Source organism: Branchiostoma lanceolatum, chromosome 6 (assembly GCF_035083965.1).
Source record: "Branchiostoma lanceolatum isolate klBraLanc5 chromosome 6, klBraLanc5.hap2, whole genome shotgun sequence".
NCBI lineage: Eukaryota > Metazoa > Chordata > Leptocardii > Amphioxiformes > Branchiostomatidae > Branchiostoma > Branchiostoma lanceolatum.
In genome coordinates, this window is record NC_089727.1 from 15,692,574 (window position 1) to 15,712,241 (window position 19,668).

Consider the following 19,668-nt stretch of genomic DNA (forward strand, 5'->3'; position numbering starts at 1 on the left):
TGCAAAAGCTCCTTCCACAACACATCTAATTACAGGTAACTGAGCTTTAACACTATAATCACGAGTCAAGACCATAAAAGTAATGATGGGTAACCCCGAAATGTCCATTTAATCATTTTTTAAACCGGAAACTACATCCAACAAATTGCGAGGGAGAAGTAGCCTCCTTAGCAGGCTCTACGAGTCTGGCTTTTTTTTGCCTATAATTTTTTCTTATGGCTTATTAGTTGTATTTGTACAATGTACTTGGTTTTTGTAGGCCACCTCCAAGGAGGTCATAAGGAACTAGAGTTCAACAACCTCCTACCTTCGCCAAATGATGACTTAACAACTGACGTATTATAAATGTTTCTCATCGATTATTCAAATTACGTCCTCATTTGAATAAATCATATCAGTTGACCATCTTCCCCTCCCAAATAACGCATTGACAAGTTTTTCAAAGCATGAAAGTAATCTTAGGAAAGAAGGCTATGGTAGCATTTCCTCATCAATTTCAATTTCATTTTCCAACAGCTTCTGGGAGGCTAGTCTTCTAACTGAAACAACAATATACACCAGTTGGAAAGACTTTACTATCATATTTACAACATACATTGTGGCAAAAGCATGTACATGTGTATCTACATCTACAGTCTTATGCCTTCCTCAGTGCTTGAGACATTTTCCATCAGAAACATGTACCTTATTTCAGTTCCATCTGGTGCTAATTATTTTTTATACAAGCTTTACAAGCAGTTCTTTTTGTTGCTTCTTTTTTACAAGCTTTACAGTTGGCATCGAAGGAAAATCCACATCTTAATTTTTGCTTTCTATGCAAAAGGCATTTTTGACAGTTTGCATACTAATACTGTATAAGCTTTAACATCACAGTACCATGGTGCAACTACCTGGACAACACTATTTTACCAACTCAGATGAACATTCATGCCAACACTACTTCTCTTCATGTGAAAATAACATTTCAATGGTTAACAGTTGCTAAATCTTGCTTCCCACATATGATCTCTCACTACTTGACAACAAAATCACACATATACCTTATGTTTCACTTGATGTTTGTGCATCATTAATTGTTGTCAACTTGCACCTAGCCTACGAGCATGAATTTGCAATAAACCTATTATAACAGATGATGTACACTTCTCTAATATGAACAGAATGACAAGCAGGTATTTTGTAGTACTACTGTATATGATAACCCTTGTACTTTTTTTACACATCCGGGTCTGAGCTCTCCTCGCTAAGGTCTCCTCCTACTGACACAAAGTCTTCTCCATCACTTTCCTTGTTGTCAATCTCAGCCATGGCCTGAGCGACCAGGTCCCTGGTGTCCAGCCCCTCCGTGGGCTGTAGGGAATCCCCTCCGGCCGCCGCCTGGTTCACCTGGTACAAAGAACAAGCAATCAACTGGTCGTCCCAAAAACTCAAGATCCATAGGCTACTGTGGACCCAATGTCTGGAATGGTCTACCACCAGACACACGCATGTAGCTACAACACTGGCTTCCTTTGCGAGACTCTTAAACTATGTTTAAGTAACAGAAATCAGAAAAGACTAAAACGAACGGACACGAACCAAATACCAGCTCTCACTGTTATGTATTTTGTACCATGTATGTGTAATAATATGTGTATAGATTTATTAGGACCTTAAATCACGTAAACTGTATCCTTGTTATATATTTTGCCCGAGCCTTACCCCTTCCCTCATGACCTCAATGAAAAGCGGCCTGCTGGCCAATTTGAGTTTTTCATGAATAAACAAAGGTTCAAACAAACAAACTTACTATTACAAATCTATCACAGAAAGTTATCAATTGCAGTTAGCGGAAAACCCTCAAAAAACCTTGGAGGTTTTAGGTTTTCCCTGCATGTTTATATTCAATGTTTCCAGCAAAAATGCACTTGTTTTTCTTATGTGCAAATAAACAAACAAACAAACCTCCTCGAAGAACTGGTCGCTGAACTGGAGGGATCGCTGTGCGGCGGGCTGCTGCTGGAAGTACTGGTTGCTGATGTCGGGGAACTGGGCGTTGTCGTCCGCGTAGCGAGAGTCTTCCTCATCGTCATCCTCCGACAAGTTCAGGTCCGTGGGGAGGTTGGAGTCCTCGTCGGGGAGACGGCTGTCTTCGTCTGAAGAGGAATCAATTTTGTCAGTTCACACAGAGAAATTTGTTTGTTTGAGCCTTTATTTATTCAGGAAAATCTCAAATCAGCTGGCTGCTTTTCAAATCCAAATAAAACAAAGATACAGATCAATAAGATGATTGAAGTCCTTTTAAACCCATTAACATACTGTAAATGCAGAAATGTTCGTGGTGGTTTTATGTTCGCAGTTTTCGCGGTGACCGTTTCACCGCGAACATAAAACCTTAGCGAACGTTTGTGTCCAATACTGTAGCAGTATGTGACTATAGCATTGACGCAAACTTAAAACCACAGCGAACACTCAATTTTTCCTTTTAACGCGAAATAACAACCACACGAACTTAAATGCATTTACAGTATATCCTTACACAGATACGGTATTATAAAAACACATAACAAAATGAAAGTTTGCATATGGTCCGTGTCTGTTCATTCGAGCATTTCATTTTCAGTCATCAATTACAACAATGTAGGTAGAACTGTCTGAACACTAAGAATTTAGCAGAAATGAAGTTAGATTTAAGTAAGTAAGATGTAAAGAGTGTTGCTAACCTTCCACATCATAGCTGTAGTCGAAGTTGGAGTCCTCGTTCTGGTAACTCTCAAAGGCAGCAGACACAGGGCGGCTGCTACCATTGTCTCCTGGGGGGAAGGGCAGAAATGTAACTTTTTTATAAACCATAGCAAGTAGAATAGACGTTCTTAAATTTGTATTTTTTACATATACATGTATATCATATGACGTAAGGAAATGCAGCAATGTCTCAATTGTAAGATGACTTTCAAGTCAAGTCAAGTCAAAGCCTTTATTTTACTTCGAGTGCTTCTTCGGCCATGATATGGCCGCTTTTCGACAAGGTCGAAGTGAAACGGAGGGGCAGGAGTCACGGTACAAAAATAAACTTAACGTAAACTTAACGTAACCGATCTCAATACAATCATAGAAAATACATCAAAATAAATAGTTGAATAAATAATTAAATAAATAAATACACGAGTACATCATAGTACATAATTAAGTCATTAATCCATTATCCAGTCCATAGTTGCACTCAAGGGCTAATTATGTATGATCCAATAGGTATTTGAAGACATGGATGGACGAAGCCGCCCTAATGTGTGGTTGTGTTTTATTCCATGCTACTGAGCCAGAGTAGGCCAGACTTCTCCTATATGCTTCTAGGTTAGGTTTTAGGGTGATGAGGTGTTCCTTCTCCTAACCATGGCTGCTCTAGGCTTCATGCCATTGATTGATACTTCATCTTCAGCTCATCACTACAAAATGACACAGACTATCATAATAGATATCCCACCTTGGTCGTAGTAGTCGGAGAGATCGCTGTCCTGTCTGGTGTAAGGAAGGTCGCTCTCCGCATCACTCTCACTCTCCGACACCAGCAGATCCTCCATCAACGTGTCCTCCTGTTTACCTGCAGAACAGAATTAAACATCATGTACAGATCTGTCTGCTTTGCTGTATGTAGTATATAGAAAAAAGGAGGGCAAAATCCTTTTGTAGTTACCGATAGATTCTATTCATAAAGATAGCTGCCCTAACAGCTACTTAACACTATTCAATAGAGAATAGCAACCCATGCAGAGAGCAGTTTAAAGATGGCCACAAAATATAAGAATTGAAAATGAACAGTTTAAAAGTAAGAACATAGCAAAACTATAATGAATGATCTAATGCGGTATCTGTGTCCATTTAGTTGGACTGGTATAACTGCCCTTCGGTGTAACACACCAGCTTCAAATGATGTGTTGTAGTGGTACATCTCATACAAAGTATAACATCTGTGTCCTACCTATATCCCCCTCCCCTCTCATACGCTTGGACCGGTCCATCTCCATGGCCTCCTCGTCTCCCACCACGTCGATGAAGTCGGCGTCTCCGACCGTCTCCCTGGACGGCCCCGCCTGAGGCTCCATGGTCGTGGCACTCTCCCAGCTCTCATCGTGGGCCGTGGTGGTGTTGTCCAACAGACTGTCGTCCTCCATATCTACATCACCAGGCTGGAGAATAGATGGGAAACATCATATGATACCTCTACTGTATCTTTAACCTTACAGTATATCATACAGATTCTGCATGTACCTGAAATATTCACACAGTCAGGCAGAATGGTGACCACTAGACGGGCAGCCAGAAGCGTGATTTAGTCAGGCTAGAAAATTGTCAGGTGGGATAGCTTTTTAGTCATTCAAACACAAAGTCATGTACGACTGTTTATCTCACTGTACACATGTATAACAATGTTTTTAAGAGTTACCTGTGGACTGTTGGGGTTGGAAGGCAGGTTGCTGCCATCTTGGTCCTCGTCCTGCATGGCGGCGGCGATGGCGGCCTCCTGGGCGTGGCTGATGTCGTTCTCCAGCTGGGTCAGGTGCTCGTCGTACTGGACAAACAAACAGAAGAATGACTTTTTCAACTCTTGCTCTCCCTTTACCTTTATCATTGCTTAGAATGATGAAATAAGTGTTTTGTTGGAAAAGCAAAGAACTGGTAGAAAAGACTCACAGATTGAGTGTTATAGTAGATGGATTCACAAAGACCCTGAAGGAATATTCTTGCAGTATAACATAAAGAAAAATGACACTACTGTCCACACTAAATCTGATTCGTTATGAGATAAATTACAGGTACATCACAAACTATATTACAACATGAAGCATTCAAACCAAATATCTCATATCACACATCAGAACAGACATTCATTCACAAACATCTTAACAACAGTTCAGTCATAGTAGGTGATGGTAAAAATAAAAGAGCAATGTAAAAGTTTTACCTCATCGAGAGTCTCCTTACATGACCTGACGACCTCCTCGGCGGTGCCTGTGAAGGGGCTGTCTGCACCGTTGTACTTCACGCTGTTCCTGTGGATCAGTTCCACGTCCTTCATGAACGCATCACGGTTACGGTACTTGTGCGACTGGACGCTCTACGTGCGGAAACAAAGTCAAAAGATCTTTATTGGCATTTTGCAGACAGTCAAGACAACAGTCTGAATTACAGCTTATTTACACAAAATTGATATAAAATATTCATAATTTTCAAGAGGAACGACTTATTAAGAATCGCATAGCTCAGCAATACAATTACAAGTGCTAAAATATGTACTGTTTAAGTCATTAAAATACATAGATAATACGAGTGCTTGTAATCTATATGGAGGTATTCGACATTAAGGCTTAAAGAGATTTGTTATGCAGCAGCGTCGCTTGGTACAGAAAAGATCTTTTAAGTCTCTCAGAATGCCAGCTGAATGCCAACAGACAATGGCACACATGTACTTTTGTTGGGAGATTTGGAGTTATCGTTAGTCTAAGTCTCACAGATGAATATTAAGTCATTCTCACTATTACACTGCACATTCTTCAGCATTGAAAGAGGCGTCAGTGAAGAAATATGACATTTTACAATCATTCTTTACAACGATTCTACTCATCTGTTTGCCATCTGACTTACAAAAAGACAGTGCAAAAACTTCACGTAAACCTAAGAATACAGATTCTCAAACAAATTATCAAGTCAAGTTAGAGCAATCTAAAACCATATCCATATGTTAACAGGTTTTTTCCATGTCCTTAATTTTTTTCTTCTATCTTCGGTTACCTTTTTGAGTGTCTCCAGGTCCATGGGTTGTGAGATGACCTTGAAGTAGTCAGGTACAAACTTCTTGTTGACTGGCTGATGGAAGGGCCAAGACTGGAGAAAATAGCATTTCGAAACATTTTTGAATTTCATTGTATTTTGAGTTTGTCTTTCGTTTCATTTTCCTGTGTGTTTTGTTCATCGTATTAGCTTCACAACTTTTTACAAACATAAACTGTTGATAACACCATGTCCTTCTTCTTTGCTCCTCCTATGAAAAAAGGCATGTGGGACTTGGTGAAGCAGCAGCTGGTTATATTTCACTGAACAACCTGTCACACCTAACCTTTGCACATCTAGATGAGAATGCCCCTTCAATACTTGGTGGTAACGACTTCCACTCTATGATAGTTCTGGGGAAAAAAAATCTTTAAGCACGTCACTCCTGGGTTGATATCTTAGGTATTTGACGGCATGACTATTTCTTTTGTGTTAGGCTAAACCAAGTAATTTGTATGGATGACGTCCTTTGGAGACGTTAAATCTAATGCGAGAGCGCGAAAAAAACACAAGAAGGGCCGAAAAAAACAAGATGCCTAGATTTGAAATATAATAGTCGACGACACATGTTTGGACACAAATTGAACACAGTGTAACAACTAAAAATTCTTTTATTCATCATGAAAACAGCAATAATTTGAATAAATCAGTTGAAGTTGAACAGCAGTTGTTGTCCTGTCCTGTTTCTTTCCATATCCCATTGATTTTGCAGGCCTGCAGAAACATAGTATATCAAAAAGGCACAATCTTATGATTTGCGCCACTGTCGTAACTCTTTGGTCATAGTTACAGGAAGCGGAATTTCTTGTTTTTTTTCTGGGAACAGACCAAAATCAATGCGCGCGCGGACGTCATCCATCAAAATTACTTGGTGTAGCCTTACCAAAAAGACAATAAAACACACAGGAAGCCTTACGTTTGGCACGTTCATCATCTTCTGTGTGATGATGTTCTCCAGGATGAAGGAGAAGGCCACCTGGTCGTCATCGTCCAGCAGCGGGTTGATGGCCTTCTCCAGACGGGTGATCTTGTCCTCCTTCTCCGCCACTCGCTTCTCGCACACGCCCAGCATGTCCGCCGCGATCTGGGTCAGCGGGCTCTTTGCACCTGGGTGTGCCAGAAACATGTACATCAAAACTTACCATCAGTTAACACATGCAGTGGGCCCTCCAAACCTGAATAGTGCCTTAAAATGTACATTAAAAACTTAACACAGGTTAACACATGCTCTTTGGCTCTTTGCACCTGGACAGTGCAACAAGAATGTAGACTGAAAGTTTTAACTGGTTAACACGTGAAGCAATCTTTTTGCAATCTTTACACCTGGATAGTGGGCTCTTTGCATATTGATAGTGCCACAAAATGTACACTAAACTTAACACAAGTTAACACATGCAGAAGGCTCTTTGCATCCGGATAGTGCCACAAAATTGTACAGCAATGATCTTTCTGAACTATCCAAAATCTTGAAAAGGCTAGAATCTGCTAGGCTCTGGTATTTCAGGTGACAATTATGCATTGTACATTATATCAATCATACATTATATTAATGAAGTCTTGTATTTCTGAGGAGGATGGAATGAAGGACTCACCATTGTACAGGGTGCTGTTGTGAACAATCAGTTTAACGTCTTCCACAAAGTCCAGGCGGGAGTGGTAATTCCGCTGCCGCAGTTTCTGTCGGACAAAACAGACATTAGAATCAGTACAGCTGCAAAACCACAACTCAACATTACGCCTCATGACATACTTTCTTTGTACATGTGCACCCCCTAGCAATCCACATGGGAAGTACAGCAGTACCAGGTATACTACTGTGTAACTAACTGACCTCTCTCATAGTTTGGAGGTCCATAGGCCTGTGTACAATCTTGTAGTAGTCCACGACCATGCGAGGGTTGACGGGTTGGTGGAAGGGGTACGTGTTCGGCAAGTCTCGCATCTCGTTCAGGAAGTTCTCCAGGATGGACGATAGCGTCACCACGGGATCCGTACGGCGCCGGTTCGCCGACTTCTTGGGTCTCTGAAATTTAAAAAAAACAACACTTTGAGTTATGCGGTAGAGAATATTACAACTCCTTTACCAACTCAGGATACAGTTCTTACCAATACCATTGCTTGAAGTAAAATGATTGTGATATCATATGTAAAGATTTTGATTTCAGGAAATAGCAACAGTAAGGACTACATGAAAAGATTAAATGAACTGACAAATTTTCAACACTGATTGTGCCCACTACATAGTCTGTGTTTCAAGAAACACAATATCCAAACATGTGCCCTGTGGAAACAGAAGCTACAATAAAGTGCCTGCCCACCTTGAGGATTCATTAATCTACAGTGACTGTCTTCTTACAAACATACAACAAGTTACCCTGAATCAAAACTTTACGAGACAGTAGGTGGTACAGGGCTGCTCACCTTGAGGTAGTCACAATGTGTGACGGTCCCCACCCTTCTCTTCTTCTTCTCATCTTTCTTTGGCTGCATGGCCTTGGGGAACTTGAGAATCAGGGACTCTCGGCGGACTGCAGCAGCTCTGTAGATGCACAGTTTACACATAAGATATACATTCCTTAAGCTCCATACAAACCATTGGGGTAAACCATAAAGATATTAGTATGTGCAACATGTTCTGTACTCGCTCCTTCTCATTTAGATGTACACATTTTGTAACTTCCATTACCGTTTGAAGTAAGACGTTCCTGACATTAGGATCTGCCGCATATAAGGTGCCAAACTGTCATTTTCATGACGACTTAAAATTTTTCTGGCTTTTAATAATGACAGTTTCGTACCTTATATGTGGCATATCTTAATTATAGTTTATGTCAGAAACGTCTTACTTCAAACGGTAACGGAAGTTACAAAATGTGTACATTTAAATGAGAACGAGCGTACTGTGACACCTCAGTTCAAGGATGGCTGGATGGATGAATCAAGTTTGTCAGTGACAGACTGAGTGAAGGAAAAGAGCAAATGATGGAAAGTGCGAAATTGATTGAAATAAGGAATGAGTAAATGAATGGATGAACGAATGATGAAGTGTGTATGTGTGTGTGTACATGTATGTGTGAGTGAGTAAGTGACCAGAAAGAATTACTAATGAAATTATTAATGAATAGAGTGAATAATGGGTGGAAATAATGAATGAATGCTTAGATGACGGAACAAATACATGAAAGAAGGAACAAATGAGTGACCAAACAAATATCTTATTTGTTTGACGAATAGTACTTACTGGTCCACGAGTGACTTGCCCAGGATGAGTTTGGTCCCCTCCACCTTGATGAGGTTCTCATCCTCCTTGATGGTGTATCTCTCCACCTCCTCCTCTTCCTCCTCCGTCATGGCAACGGGATGGGAGGGAGGGGCGTGGCTCCTCTCGTACAGGGGACACTCCTTATTGGTCCTCATGTGGCCAATCTGTCCACAGGCTCCGCACTTCAACTACGGGGGAAAATCAAGTCAAACATTGCCAGTCATACATGACTCAGGGCTCAAAACACTTTTTCTCGCATGTAAAATTTCGCATGCACGTATATTCCCAGTACATGTAACTGTGCAGTTAAGTTGCAGGAAGACATCAAAATACCTGCACAACTCGAACTGTCAATGCACTAACCTGCATATACATGTACAGGTGGGATTTTGAGCTGTGCTTACTCCCATCATCTTACTGTATTTCTTTCAATAAAGGGTGCACCCTAGATAAAGTGTGCACCGCCGATTCAGGACTCATTGCCAACCCTTCCACGCGACCTGAGATAGTTGACAGAAAAATCTAAATAAAGTGCACACCCGGACTTTGGCTTCCACCTGAAGTGCCGACTTGAAAGTTGAAATGTAAAAAAAGTACATCCTTTATTGAAAGAAATACGGTACCACTAAACTTTATTCTCAGGCAGATGAACTTTATTTCCCGTTAGATTAGTACCTTGAGTGGGGGTTGGTCAGGCTTCTTCTTCTTCTTCTTGGGAGGTGGAGCCATCTTCTCCTTCTCCTGGTTCCTTTTGATGCGTCTTAGCTGCTCTTGGATTCTGTTCAAGGAAGATACAAGAATCTATTCATACATTTATATGTGTTAACATAATGAATTTCTTCAGACATGTGTATGCTACAAAAAGGTTGAATAAAAAAACCTACCCTGAGTATTGAATAAAGATACTAGGAAAATAACCACAGCTTCACAGAGACTAAGTGTTTACAAATTGCTGGAAAAAAAACAATGTACATTTTGTACTTCTTATTTGTTCTAGCGTCAAACCTAAAACCAACACACTTATCAAGAAGTGTAGGGGTGACCCGGTGAGCTTGGCTAAAAATGCGAGCTGTAGGATTGCTGCTTTACCTTTGAGGATGACAGCTTTACTTTTCTATTTGTTCTACTTGACACGAAGAGATATAACACCAACCTTCTTCTCTCTCTCCTCATCTCCTCCTTGTGTTGTTCATCCTGGGCCAGCCAGTTCTTACTGAAAAGGAAAAGTAAAAAATTAATACACTAACTAGGGGCAGTGCCAATGATAAAAGACTCAGGTACTACTATTGCTAGTATGTGTACAGTTTGAGTAATCTTCTTTTCTGGAACACTTCTGTCAACAATATTCTTCATTTCTTGCATTTGATTCTAAAAGACTTTCTCCAAATGTGTGATTTGTTTTGTTTATTTTATTTTAGGTCACAATGTACAGAAAGTCCAGGAAAAAAGACATGATTTCTTGATGGCACAGATACAGGACAAACCATACTTACATGAAGTTCTCATCTTTGGTGGTCCTGATGCGGACATAAGTGTCGATGACAGAAGGTTTGCGGACCGTCTCAGTTCTGACGTACTCATTCCCTTCCTCATCCTTAAAGGTCCTGTAGATCTTCAGTCTTCGACCAGTCTGGAAAACAAATACTTTCTCAACAACTCGCAACGTTTATAAGGCTTATTGATGAAGAAAATATTGAATCAAAAGAGAGTTGACCATGAGACACGGTTTCTTGTACAGAAAACATTTCTTGCAATAAAAACTACATCTACTCTCTGGTCGAATTTTTACATTTACATAAAAGAACTTACGAAGGATGAGCCAATACTCTCTAAGTCATCGTCCTGCCCACGTGCTCCAGGGATGGGGGTGCCTGTTGATGAAGACCGCTTGCTTTCTCTCTTGTCATCTTTGTCTCTGTATGGACAAGATAGGAATACAAATGTTAAAAACATCTAAAAATGAATAACAAAGAATGTTACTAATTCTCAGACAAAAACACAGTTTATAAATACCTAGAAAAGTTTGGTCTGACACATATTTTTCTGACCATAAGAAAATGTTTTCCTGACCTGTCCTTGCTGGTGTCCTCCCCCATGATCATTCTCTGTAGCTCCTTCCTCTCGGCCTCTTCTCTCTCACGGGTGATCTGAAGCAAGGATACACAGCCGTTACATTTACAATGTTAGAGATAGCAGTAGACAGAATCTGCACAACTTTGGTGATAACTATCACTTTTTACATTTACAAAGCCAAATCCTTACAAGATCACAATAACCCAGAAGTAAATTTATACATTCTTTCAGCACGGCAAATACATGATGTACATGCCTCTAGATAATATCAAATATAAATGTTCTTTCACTATCTCTTTTGTGATTTAAGTTTTTAGTCTCTTAGTCTTCGATGCTGGTTGTAAAGAACTACCTGTTGGCTTGTTTTCTTGTTAGCCAGCATGTTCTCAATGTTCTTGCCCATCTCCTCAAAGTCACTGTCATCTGCTGAGCTGCTCTCTTCATCCGTGGACAGGACTTCAGCAGAGGAAAGGACCCTGTAAAAGAGGCAAAAAAAGTAGTTTAGATTGAAAAAACTATAATAGTGGAATACAACCACTCCCAGCCCCAACATTTAACCTCATCCTTGCTACCTAATGCCATACTTGATACATATTGGTACCAGATTAAGGGGCTATATGTACCTAGCAGATAAAGTGTTAAATTTGCTTGACGTAAAATGCCTGAACAAATTTGGGGTCAACCAGAGCATGATTGAAACAGTTATTTTAGGCTTGACACATGTCATGTCTACTGTTACATATGGAAATATACATTCAAACAGAACCCCTTTTGCTTTCAGGCTGACCTATTGGTTAATATGTGTACTATGTATCAAAAGACATTTGGAGTATAGATTTAAGTAGCTCACAAAATCATCATAATCTCATAAGTTTTGCCTACTTGTTCTGCAGGTCGAAGATCCGCTGACACTCCTCCTTGTACTTCTCCTGGTGTTCTGCCACGGAGAAACGAGTCCCGCGAGCGAACTTACTCATCCCCGCCTCCCCTGACCTGGCCTGTTCTGTGGACATGGTTCTCACAACATCGATTACCTGGGGGGAAGGGAAGGTTTCCATTTAATTCGCAAAACACATGATTATGGCCATAATTTGATATCAGACAATTCTGAAGACATACATGTATACTAGCAGTTTGAGTCAATAGAACTCTCGTATGTTTTCGCAATGTAACATTTGTAGAAAAGGAACATTTATGTAAGCTACACATTGAAGAAGAGAAAGAACGTTCCGAATTTCAGCGTAGTCTTTATTGCTTACTCATAGGACTTACGAGGCACTTGTTTTGCATTAAAAAAGCTGCTAATAAATATGTATGTTTTTAGAAAAGATTTAACAGACCAGGTTATGAAGATTGCAAATAGGAATCCAACTCTTAAAGACAGGTATTTCTTGACCCTATGTTGTACTCACTTCCCATCTTGACAGTTTCTTGATCTCTTCCTCAGACACCCCAAACTTCCTGAGGAGCTGCTTGGCGTTCTTCAGGGACAGTCTACGAAGATCTGCGTCTGTTCCCGTCACCGTTCTCTTCACGGGCTGGGGCGAGTTGTCGTCCTTGGAGGACTGGGGCTTGTTGGGAACCTGTGGGAACCAGTCATCAATCAATCAATCAATCAATCAGTTGATTGATCAATCAATCAACCAATGAATCAATCAATTGATCAATCAATCATATTTTGGCACAAAGTTCATCTTCTAACCCTGTACTTCTTTTCAAATGTCAAAGCATGTAAGCTGAAATCTACTGATGATAATATTGAACCTATCAAAAGCAGCACTACTTATACAAATCTACTAAGATGTCATCTCTTTTCTTTACAGTTCATTCATTCATTTGTTCATTCCTTTCATTTGCTCAATCCTTCAGATTGCTTCACATTCTTCATTAATCCATTCAACATCAATCCATCTACTCAGCAATTCGGTTTCATTCACTCCTTCCTTCATTCCTTCCATCAATCCTAACTTAGATACATCCTGCCCACCTTGATGTAAGAGAATCCCTCCCCACAGCCTGTCGGGTCTGCCACGCCCATCACGGCCAGCAGACACTTCCCCTTCATGGCAGAGATGAAGGCTCGGGTGGTGTTCCACGGAGCCGTGCGCACCTGACAGGAAGAATAGCAGCAACGTTAAATGGAGGTCCCGTGTTTGAGGAGAGCCACATCTCAGGCACATAAAAGAACCCACCTCACTTATTGAAAAGAGTAGGGGTCCTTCCCGGTGTGGGTGGATCAAACCTTACAGTCTGGTCCGGGTTGACATCTTGGAGAGGTCATATTCATCTACTAGTATTAAGCTGATGTGTTATGCCGAATGGCGGTTATACCGGCTATATAGATACAGATACAGATAAGTTAATCCTTCCACAAATGTGGTTAATCTCAATAAATAAATAAACATTAGATAAATTCCAAAAATCATATAAATCCATAAGCACTCTTCTTCTTATCAGATATGAAATCTATTTATTCAAAACCTAAAAAGTATTTCCTCACAAGAGCTGCCAAGGTAAATGACAGGTAGTTGTCACATAAAAGATTATTTCAAAATGACACTAAAACTTTAAGAAGATTTCATTCCTTACCTCATCATCTATGTTTCTTTGGAATTCCTCTTCATTATCCTCTTCTGGAGCAAACAGGGACTTTTCCCCATACCCAGCATCCTGTAGACAGGAAATAAAACAACACACATGTAAGCCTCACACAATACTGTAAATGCATTCAAGTTCCCGTGGTTTTTATTTCACGCTAAGGCGAAAATGGAGTGTTAGCAGTGGTTTTAAGTTTGCGGCAGCGCTATAGTCACATTACTGCTACAGTATTGGAGAAAAATGTTTGCGGTAAAACGGTCGCCGCGAAAACCGCAAACATAAAACCACCGCAAACATTTCTGCATTTACAGTATACAGGGATTACTGCACAATCATGATTGCACACCGCAAATTATGATAAACTTTCTACAGACTTCTTTCAGCTACATTTGTATAGTAATGTAACTACATTTTTTTTAAATCTAATAAGAAAATTGTCTATGTTTGTAGACAGATTGAATATATTTTCCATAACGTCATAGAGATTGTCTGACTCATAAACATGCTTATCTAATCATGTGCTTAACATGCATTGCTTTAAATAACAGCCAGGGGGCATTTTTGCTGTATACAACTGTGAAGATAATTGATTATTACCTTGAGCCTCTGTTCCGCCTCCAGCATGCTGTAGTAAGCACAGCACTGTTCAGGAGACACCATGGCTCTGATCTCTTCCTCAGAAGGCAGACGAAACTCTGGCTTCAGTACCCACCAGTTTGAGTCCATCCCTACATACACAACATTCTTTACTTTGGTCTTTACACACAAGTAACCAAACTGCATAATGATCGTGATCTTTATTGCATGTTCATTTCCCATGGGGATAAATGCACATAATGCCATACAAGGGTAATTGGGATAGCAAAGTACATGTAGTAAAAATAATGTTAACTTCTAATACAAAACTAAGAACGATATTGATATGCTACCGTATTATTAAGTTCTAGTGACTTCTTCTCTCTTTTTAAAACACATGGCTACATAATTACATACTTCCCTTTCACTACTATATTAGTATATTCAATGTATGCACACACTCGACACAGACATTTATGGCTGGTTCCATAATTATTCCATAATTCCAAAATTTGAACTAGATGGCAATAAGTGATTGAGAACCTCACCAGTTCTTTTGAAGTCGGCACACAGTTTCAGCCTTTTGCGGATGCTGCTCTCAGAGTGCGTTGGGAAGGCCTTACGGATGTCCTCCATTTTGATTCTGCGCGGCTTGTCCTTACTCTTCCAGAACAGTCTATAGATGAAAACCTACCAAAAAAAATCACATTTAATACACATTGCTCAAAGGCCGTTGAATACTTTCTTGTAGAAGAATATATCTATACACAGTCATACAATCACGTGTAACAAAGAAAGTTACATAACTGAAAGACTTCATACTACAGGTAGTAGGTACAGGTACAGGACCATACCTGGAGGAAGTCTCTAACATGGTTGTTGGCTCTCTTGGAGTTTGGACCAGGCACCTCATACAGGGGACACTCTTGTCCAACACAAAACAGACCTTGAAATTCACGGATGTAGTAACTGAAATACAAGAAAAGAAAGTATGACATCCATCTTAACTTTTTGATTTTATACTTTGTGGATAGAAAAAGGTATATCTGCAGTCAAATTTAATGTAACTATATATAGGCTTTTCTTTTTCTTCTTTCTTTTTGCTTAGCCTCGTGCAAACGAGATTACTAGCAGTTTGTACATGTACAAGCGTTAGTTACAAGACAGGTGACTGGTACATATAAACAAGGGGAAAATAAAGGTAAAGACACAAAGGAACGGCTTAGAATTCTTGTATACAAGATAAAATAGTACTGATGCAAGGTTGCAATATAAGACCACCCTCTTTAAACCATCGGTTGCGAAAGGGGCCCTGGTAAAAAGACCCATCACATATGGTTATGATGACGTCGCCACCAAAACAGCTTCAGCAAATCAGAGGTTTTGCCTCCTCTCATCGGAAGCCAGCGCGCAAAGAACGCTGGGAAGCTATCAACCAATCAGGTTACGTGTTACGGCTAGCTCATTAATTATTCATGAGCTATATCTGCCGTTTGTGCCAAATAAGGTCAGTTCATTAATTATTCATGAGCAAGTCTCGTCGACCTGCCATAACCATATGTGACGGGTCTTTCTACCAGGGCCCCTTTCGCGACCGATGTAACGTGGAGCGATATGGGGTCCTGGTTTAACGAGGGTGTATAACACTTACTGCACTCTTGTGCGAATGACGAGGAAGTCAGTTTCAGGAATCTTGTGTTGGTAGATGGGTGCGCGGAACAGGTTGTTCTCGAAGGCCTGTAGGGCCTGTCCGGGGTGCAGGGGGCCCAGGAACGGAGAGGTGTGAGCGTACACCGTCTCTCCGTACTGAAACTTAGGGGGACCTGCGGTGTGGCCGGCTTTCTGCGGAGTTCAAAGAGAGAACAAACTACTGTAAATCTTGAAACTTTTGCGGCAGTTTTATTTTTTGCGTTTTCGCGACACTGCAAATACGTCTGCCTTGTGTAACTATTGTATTGTACTACAGAATTGTTTCAAGTGCAACCTTAAAACATCTCAAAAACCTCCTCTTCAAAGTGTTTGATGAAAAAATTGTCACTATCCACAGCAACAAGTACGCGGTGTTGAATTACATATGAAATACGTCATGCATCACGCTTCCATGAAACTGTTGCTGTTACTGGTTCAGAAGTTTATTCTGTTATGTTGCTGGATGTAAACCTAATTCATTGTTTTGTATAAAGGAGAGTCATGACTAAGGATGAAACTTATTGCTCATGAGAACTGGCTTTGGCAAAATACACCTCAACATATGGACATGGACGATAACAGGTAGTGCACGATAACTGATAGTGTTACGTTACAGTAAGTGAAATAGCAATTGCAACTGACCCTCTTGTAGAAGTTCTTGATCTTGGTTGCCATGCCGACCTGGCTGACGAGAGGACCGTACTCCTCGCTGTACTCTGCCAGGAGGATCTCCCCGTCCATCCCCGTCAGGTCCTGGGGAGTCCGCATGAAGAACACCTCCCCGCCTCCAGAGGCCTGTCTCTCCTGTTCTCTCATCTACAGGGGGGAGATACATTACAGCTGCTTGCAAATATTTTCTGCAACGTCTTACTTTTGTCTTCATATACGAGAGTGGACCAATCTTGCCTCAGAATCAGCCAACGGTTCCGAATCAATCTGGTGCGAGGTCAGAATAAGAAATTGGGATGTTTATATTTGCGCATGCTATAGACCACCTGGCCAGAATGTGGAGGAACGCTCAGCATCCATAGACCACCTGCAACGGTCTGTAGATACCGTTATGGCCAGTGGACCTTCCGAGCAAAGTGTAATTGTCTTACTCGGTGATTTTAATGGCAGCTCAGATAATGCAGCTGGTATAATAAGCAGATTCGTGTCTGATAACAACTTTACCCAGTTGATATCAGAACCTACTCGCAGTACTAATACGTCATCATCAGTGCTTGATCTCATTATCACTGACTCACCTGGTCTTTTCGTGGACCATGGTACTTACCCTCCCCTGGCTAACTGCGACCATTCTCTTACTTATGGTATAATGTCTGTCAAGATCCCCAGAGCCAAAGCCTATAAACGAACTGTTTTTGACTTTACGAATGTTGACTATGAAGAACTAAACTCGAAGATTTTTGATGTAGACTGGAATTCCGTGATATCGGAACACATTCCAGACGTGAACGCCTCAGCCGAGGCTTTCATGGCAACTCTCACTAATGTCATAAAGCTGGTCATTCCTAGTAAAGTAGTCACCATTCGTCCTAGAGACAAGCCCTGGATGACATGTGAGATTAGGTGCTTGCTTAGGAAAAAGAGGCGACTGTACAGAAAACACAAAAGAACTAATATTCCAAATTTGTTTCGCGCCTATAAACAAGTCCGCAATCAGTGTACAGATTTGATTAGACAAGCAAAGAGAAATCATCGGGATAGCCTTTGTCTCGACCTTGCCAATCCAACTCTTAACCCCAAAAAATGGTGGTCCGTCTCCAAGGAAATCTTCCTTGGTAAGACCGATCGTGTTTTACCTTCTCTACTTGAAAATGGCACTGTTATATCGGAAGACAAGGCTAAAGCCGATATTCTTAATAGCTACTTTGCAGCTCAAACAAACCTTAATACCGAAGGCGCCTCTTTTCCCAACTTTGTACTCAGAACAGACTTATCTATTTTAACTCAATTACTTGTTGTCCCGTAGATGTGTACAAAGTAATATCAGACCTTAACATTAATAAGGCTACCGGTCCTGATGGCCTGAGTAATAGACTCTTGAAGAGTATTGCGCTTTCAGTATCTGAACCACTGTCACACTTGTTTAATGTTTCATTGAAATACGCCTGTTTCCCGTCTATTTGGAAACTTTCTAATGTCGTCCCTGTGTATAAGAAAGGCGATAAGCAGGCGAAGGAAAACTACAGGCCTATTTCACTTTTATGCGCTGTCTCTAAAGTGTTTGAACGTATAGTTTATGTTCCATTATCTACCTATTTACATGGCAACAACCTGCTTACCGATCGAAATTCTGGTTTTACTCCCGGTGACTCAACTGTTAATTCATTGACGCACCTTGTTCACAAGCTACACAAAGCAGTAGACCAAGGTCTAGAAGTCCGTGCCGTTTTCTTGGATATATCCAAAGCTTTTGATAAAGTATGGCATGCTGGGCTTATTTTCAAGTTGCGTCAACTGGGAGTATCCGGATCACTTCTGGAATGGATTGAGTCGTACCTTACGAATCGAAAGCAGCGTGTCGTCATCAATGGGTCATGTTCCAGCTGGTTACCTATTGATGCAGGTGTCCCACAGGGGTCACTCCTAGGGCCACTTCTTTTTCTAGTTTTTATTAATGATCTGGTGGACAATCTGCTAACTGAAGCCAATCTTTTTGCTGACGACACGTCGCTGATGGAAATAGTTTTGGATCGTCTTGTCTCAGCAAATAGATTGAACCACGATCTTAAATTGGTGGGTGACTGGTCAGACCAGTGGTTGCTAACTTTTAACCCCCTCAAAACCGTACTAATGACATTTTCTATGAAAAAGAGCAAGGTCCATCACCCACCGTTAGTGTTCAAGGGAGTTGAACTGAAGGAAGCTGATTGTCATAAGCACTTGGGACTACATCTAAAACGTGATTTGTCTTGGTCATACCATGTATCCGAATTAACATCCAAGGCAATGAAACGTATAAACCTTTTGAAAAGGATACAATATTTTGTTCCCCGGGGAACTCTGGAAACCTTGTATTTAAGTATGATTCGGCCATTAATCGAATATGCAGATGTTGTTTGGTGTAGCCTCCTCGGCAAAGACTCAGATTTACTTGAATCTGTTCAAATATCTGCGGCACGGGTTTGTACTGGAGCCATGAGAGGCACTAAACACGAGTCTCTGTTAGCCGAGGTTGGATGGGACACACTGGCTATCAGAAGACAAAAACATAAGCTGATTCACTTTTGGAAAATATTGAATGGTTTCGTACCACAATACCTTCAAGACCTCATCCCACCACGTGTTTGTGACATTGTCCCATACAATCTCCGTGCCAACCAGAATTTCACCTCCATTGTTTGTAAAACTGAAAAGTGTAAAAAATCTTTCTTGCCCTCAACTATTCACTTGTGGAATGAACTGGCCTCTAATGTCCAAGCATCGCTTACGATCAACGTTTATAAAAAGGAACTGGACTCACATTTCAATAGACCGATCAAACACCCTCACTTCTCTCACGGCCAAAGACATTATGCAGTTCATCTTACAAGGCTTCGTTTAAATTTCAGTCAGTTAAACCACCACCTATTTCTACACCATTGTATAGATTGTCCTACATGTAAATGTGGCCATTATAGTGAAACAACTGAACATTATCTCCTACACTGCAAACT

At 40.7% G+C, this 19,668-nt stretch overlaps 1 protein-coding gene across 3 annotated transcripts in view; it reads right to left on the bottom strand.

The window, feature by feature from the left end:
* Positions 1-80: 80 nt before the first annotated feature.
* LOC136436815 (transcription initiation factor TFIID subunit 1-like) overlaps positions 81-19,668 on the bottom strand; it is a 28,773-nt gene continuing 9,185 nt past the window's right edge. For all 3 annotated transcript variants that reach the window (XM_066431161.1, XM_066431162.1, XM_066431160.1), the window contains 28 exons: positions 16,649-16,822; positions 15,969-16,159; positions 15,172-15,286; positions 14,866-15,007; positions 14,339-14,469; positions 13,733-13,813; positions 13,131-13,253; positions 12,556-12,726; positions 12,026-12,177; positions 11,496-11,619; positions 11,141-11,217; positions 10,880-10,985; positions 10,564-10,700; positions 10,224-10,283; positions 9,746-9,848; positions 9,050-9,258; positions 8,230-8,347; positions 7,640-7,831; positions 7,401-7,485; positions 6,725-6,915; positions 5,770-5,862; positions 4,943-5,095; positions 4,424-4,549; positions 3,959-4,166; positions 3,464-3,580; positions 2,703-2,792; positions 1,945-2,135; positions 81-1,386 (listed from right to left, as the gene is read on the bottom strand). In XM_066431161.1, the coding sequence (XP_066287258.1) occupies positions 1,216-1,386; positions 1,945-2,135; positions 2,703-2,792; positions 3,464-3,580; positions 3,959-4,166; positions 4,424-4,549; positions 4,943-5,095; positions 5,770-5,862; positions 6,725-6,915; positions 7,401-7,485; positions 7,640-7,831; positions 8,230-8,347; positions 9,050-9,258; positions 9,746-9,848; positions 10,224-10,283; positions 10,564-10,700; positions 10,880-10,985; positions 11,141-11,217; positions 11,496-11,619; positions 12,026-12,177; positions 12,556-12,726; positions 13,131-13,253; positions 13,733-13,813; positions 14,339-14,469; positions 14,866-15,007; positions 15,172-15,286; positions 15,969-16,159; positions 16,649-16,822 (3,831 nt within the window). In that variant the 3' untranslated portion in view covers positions 81-1,215. The remainder of the gene's footprint in view (positions 1,387-1,944; positions 2,136-2,702; positions 2,793-3,463; positions 3,581-3,958; positions 4,167-4,423; positions 4,550-4,942; positions 5,096-5,769; positions 5,863-6,724; positions 6,916-7,400; positions 7,486-7,639; positions 7,832-8,229; positions 8,348-9,049; positions 9,259-9,745; positions 9,849-10,223; positions 10,284-10,563; positions 10,701-10,879; positions 10,986-11,140; positions 11,218-11,495; positions 11,620-12,025; positions 12,178-12,555; positions 12,727-13,130; positions 13,254-13,732; positions 13,814-14,338; positions 14,470-14,865; positions 15,008-15,171; positions 15,287-15,968; positions 16,160-16,648; positions 16,823-19,668) is intronic.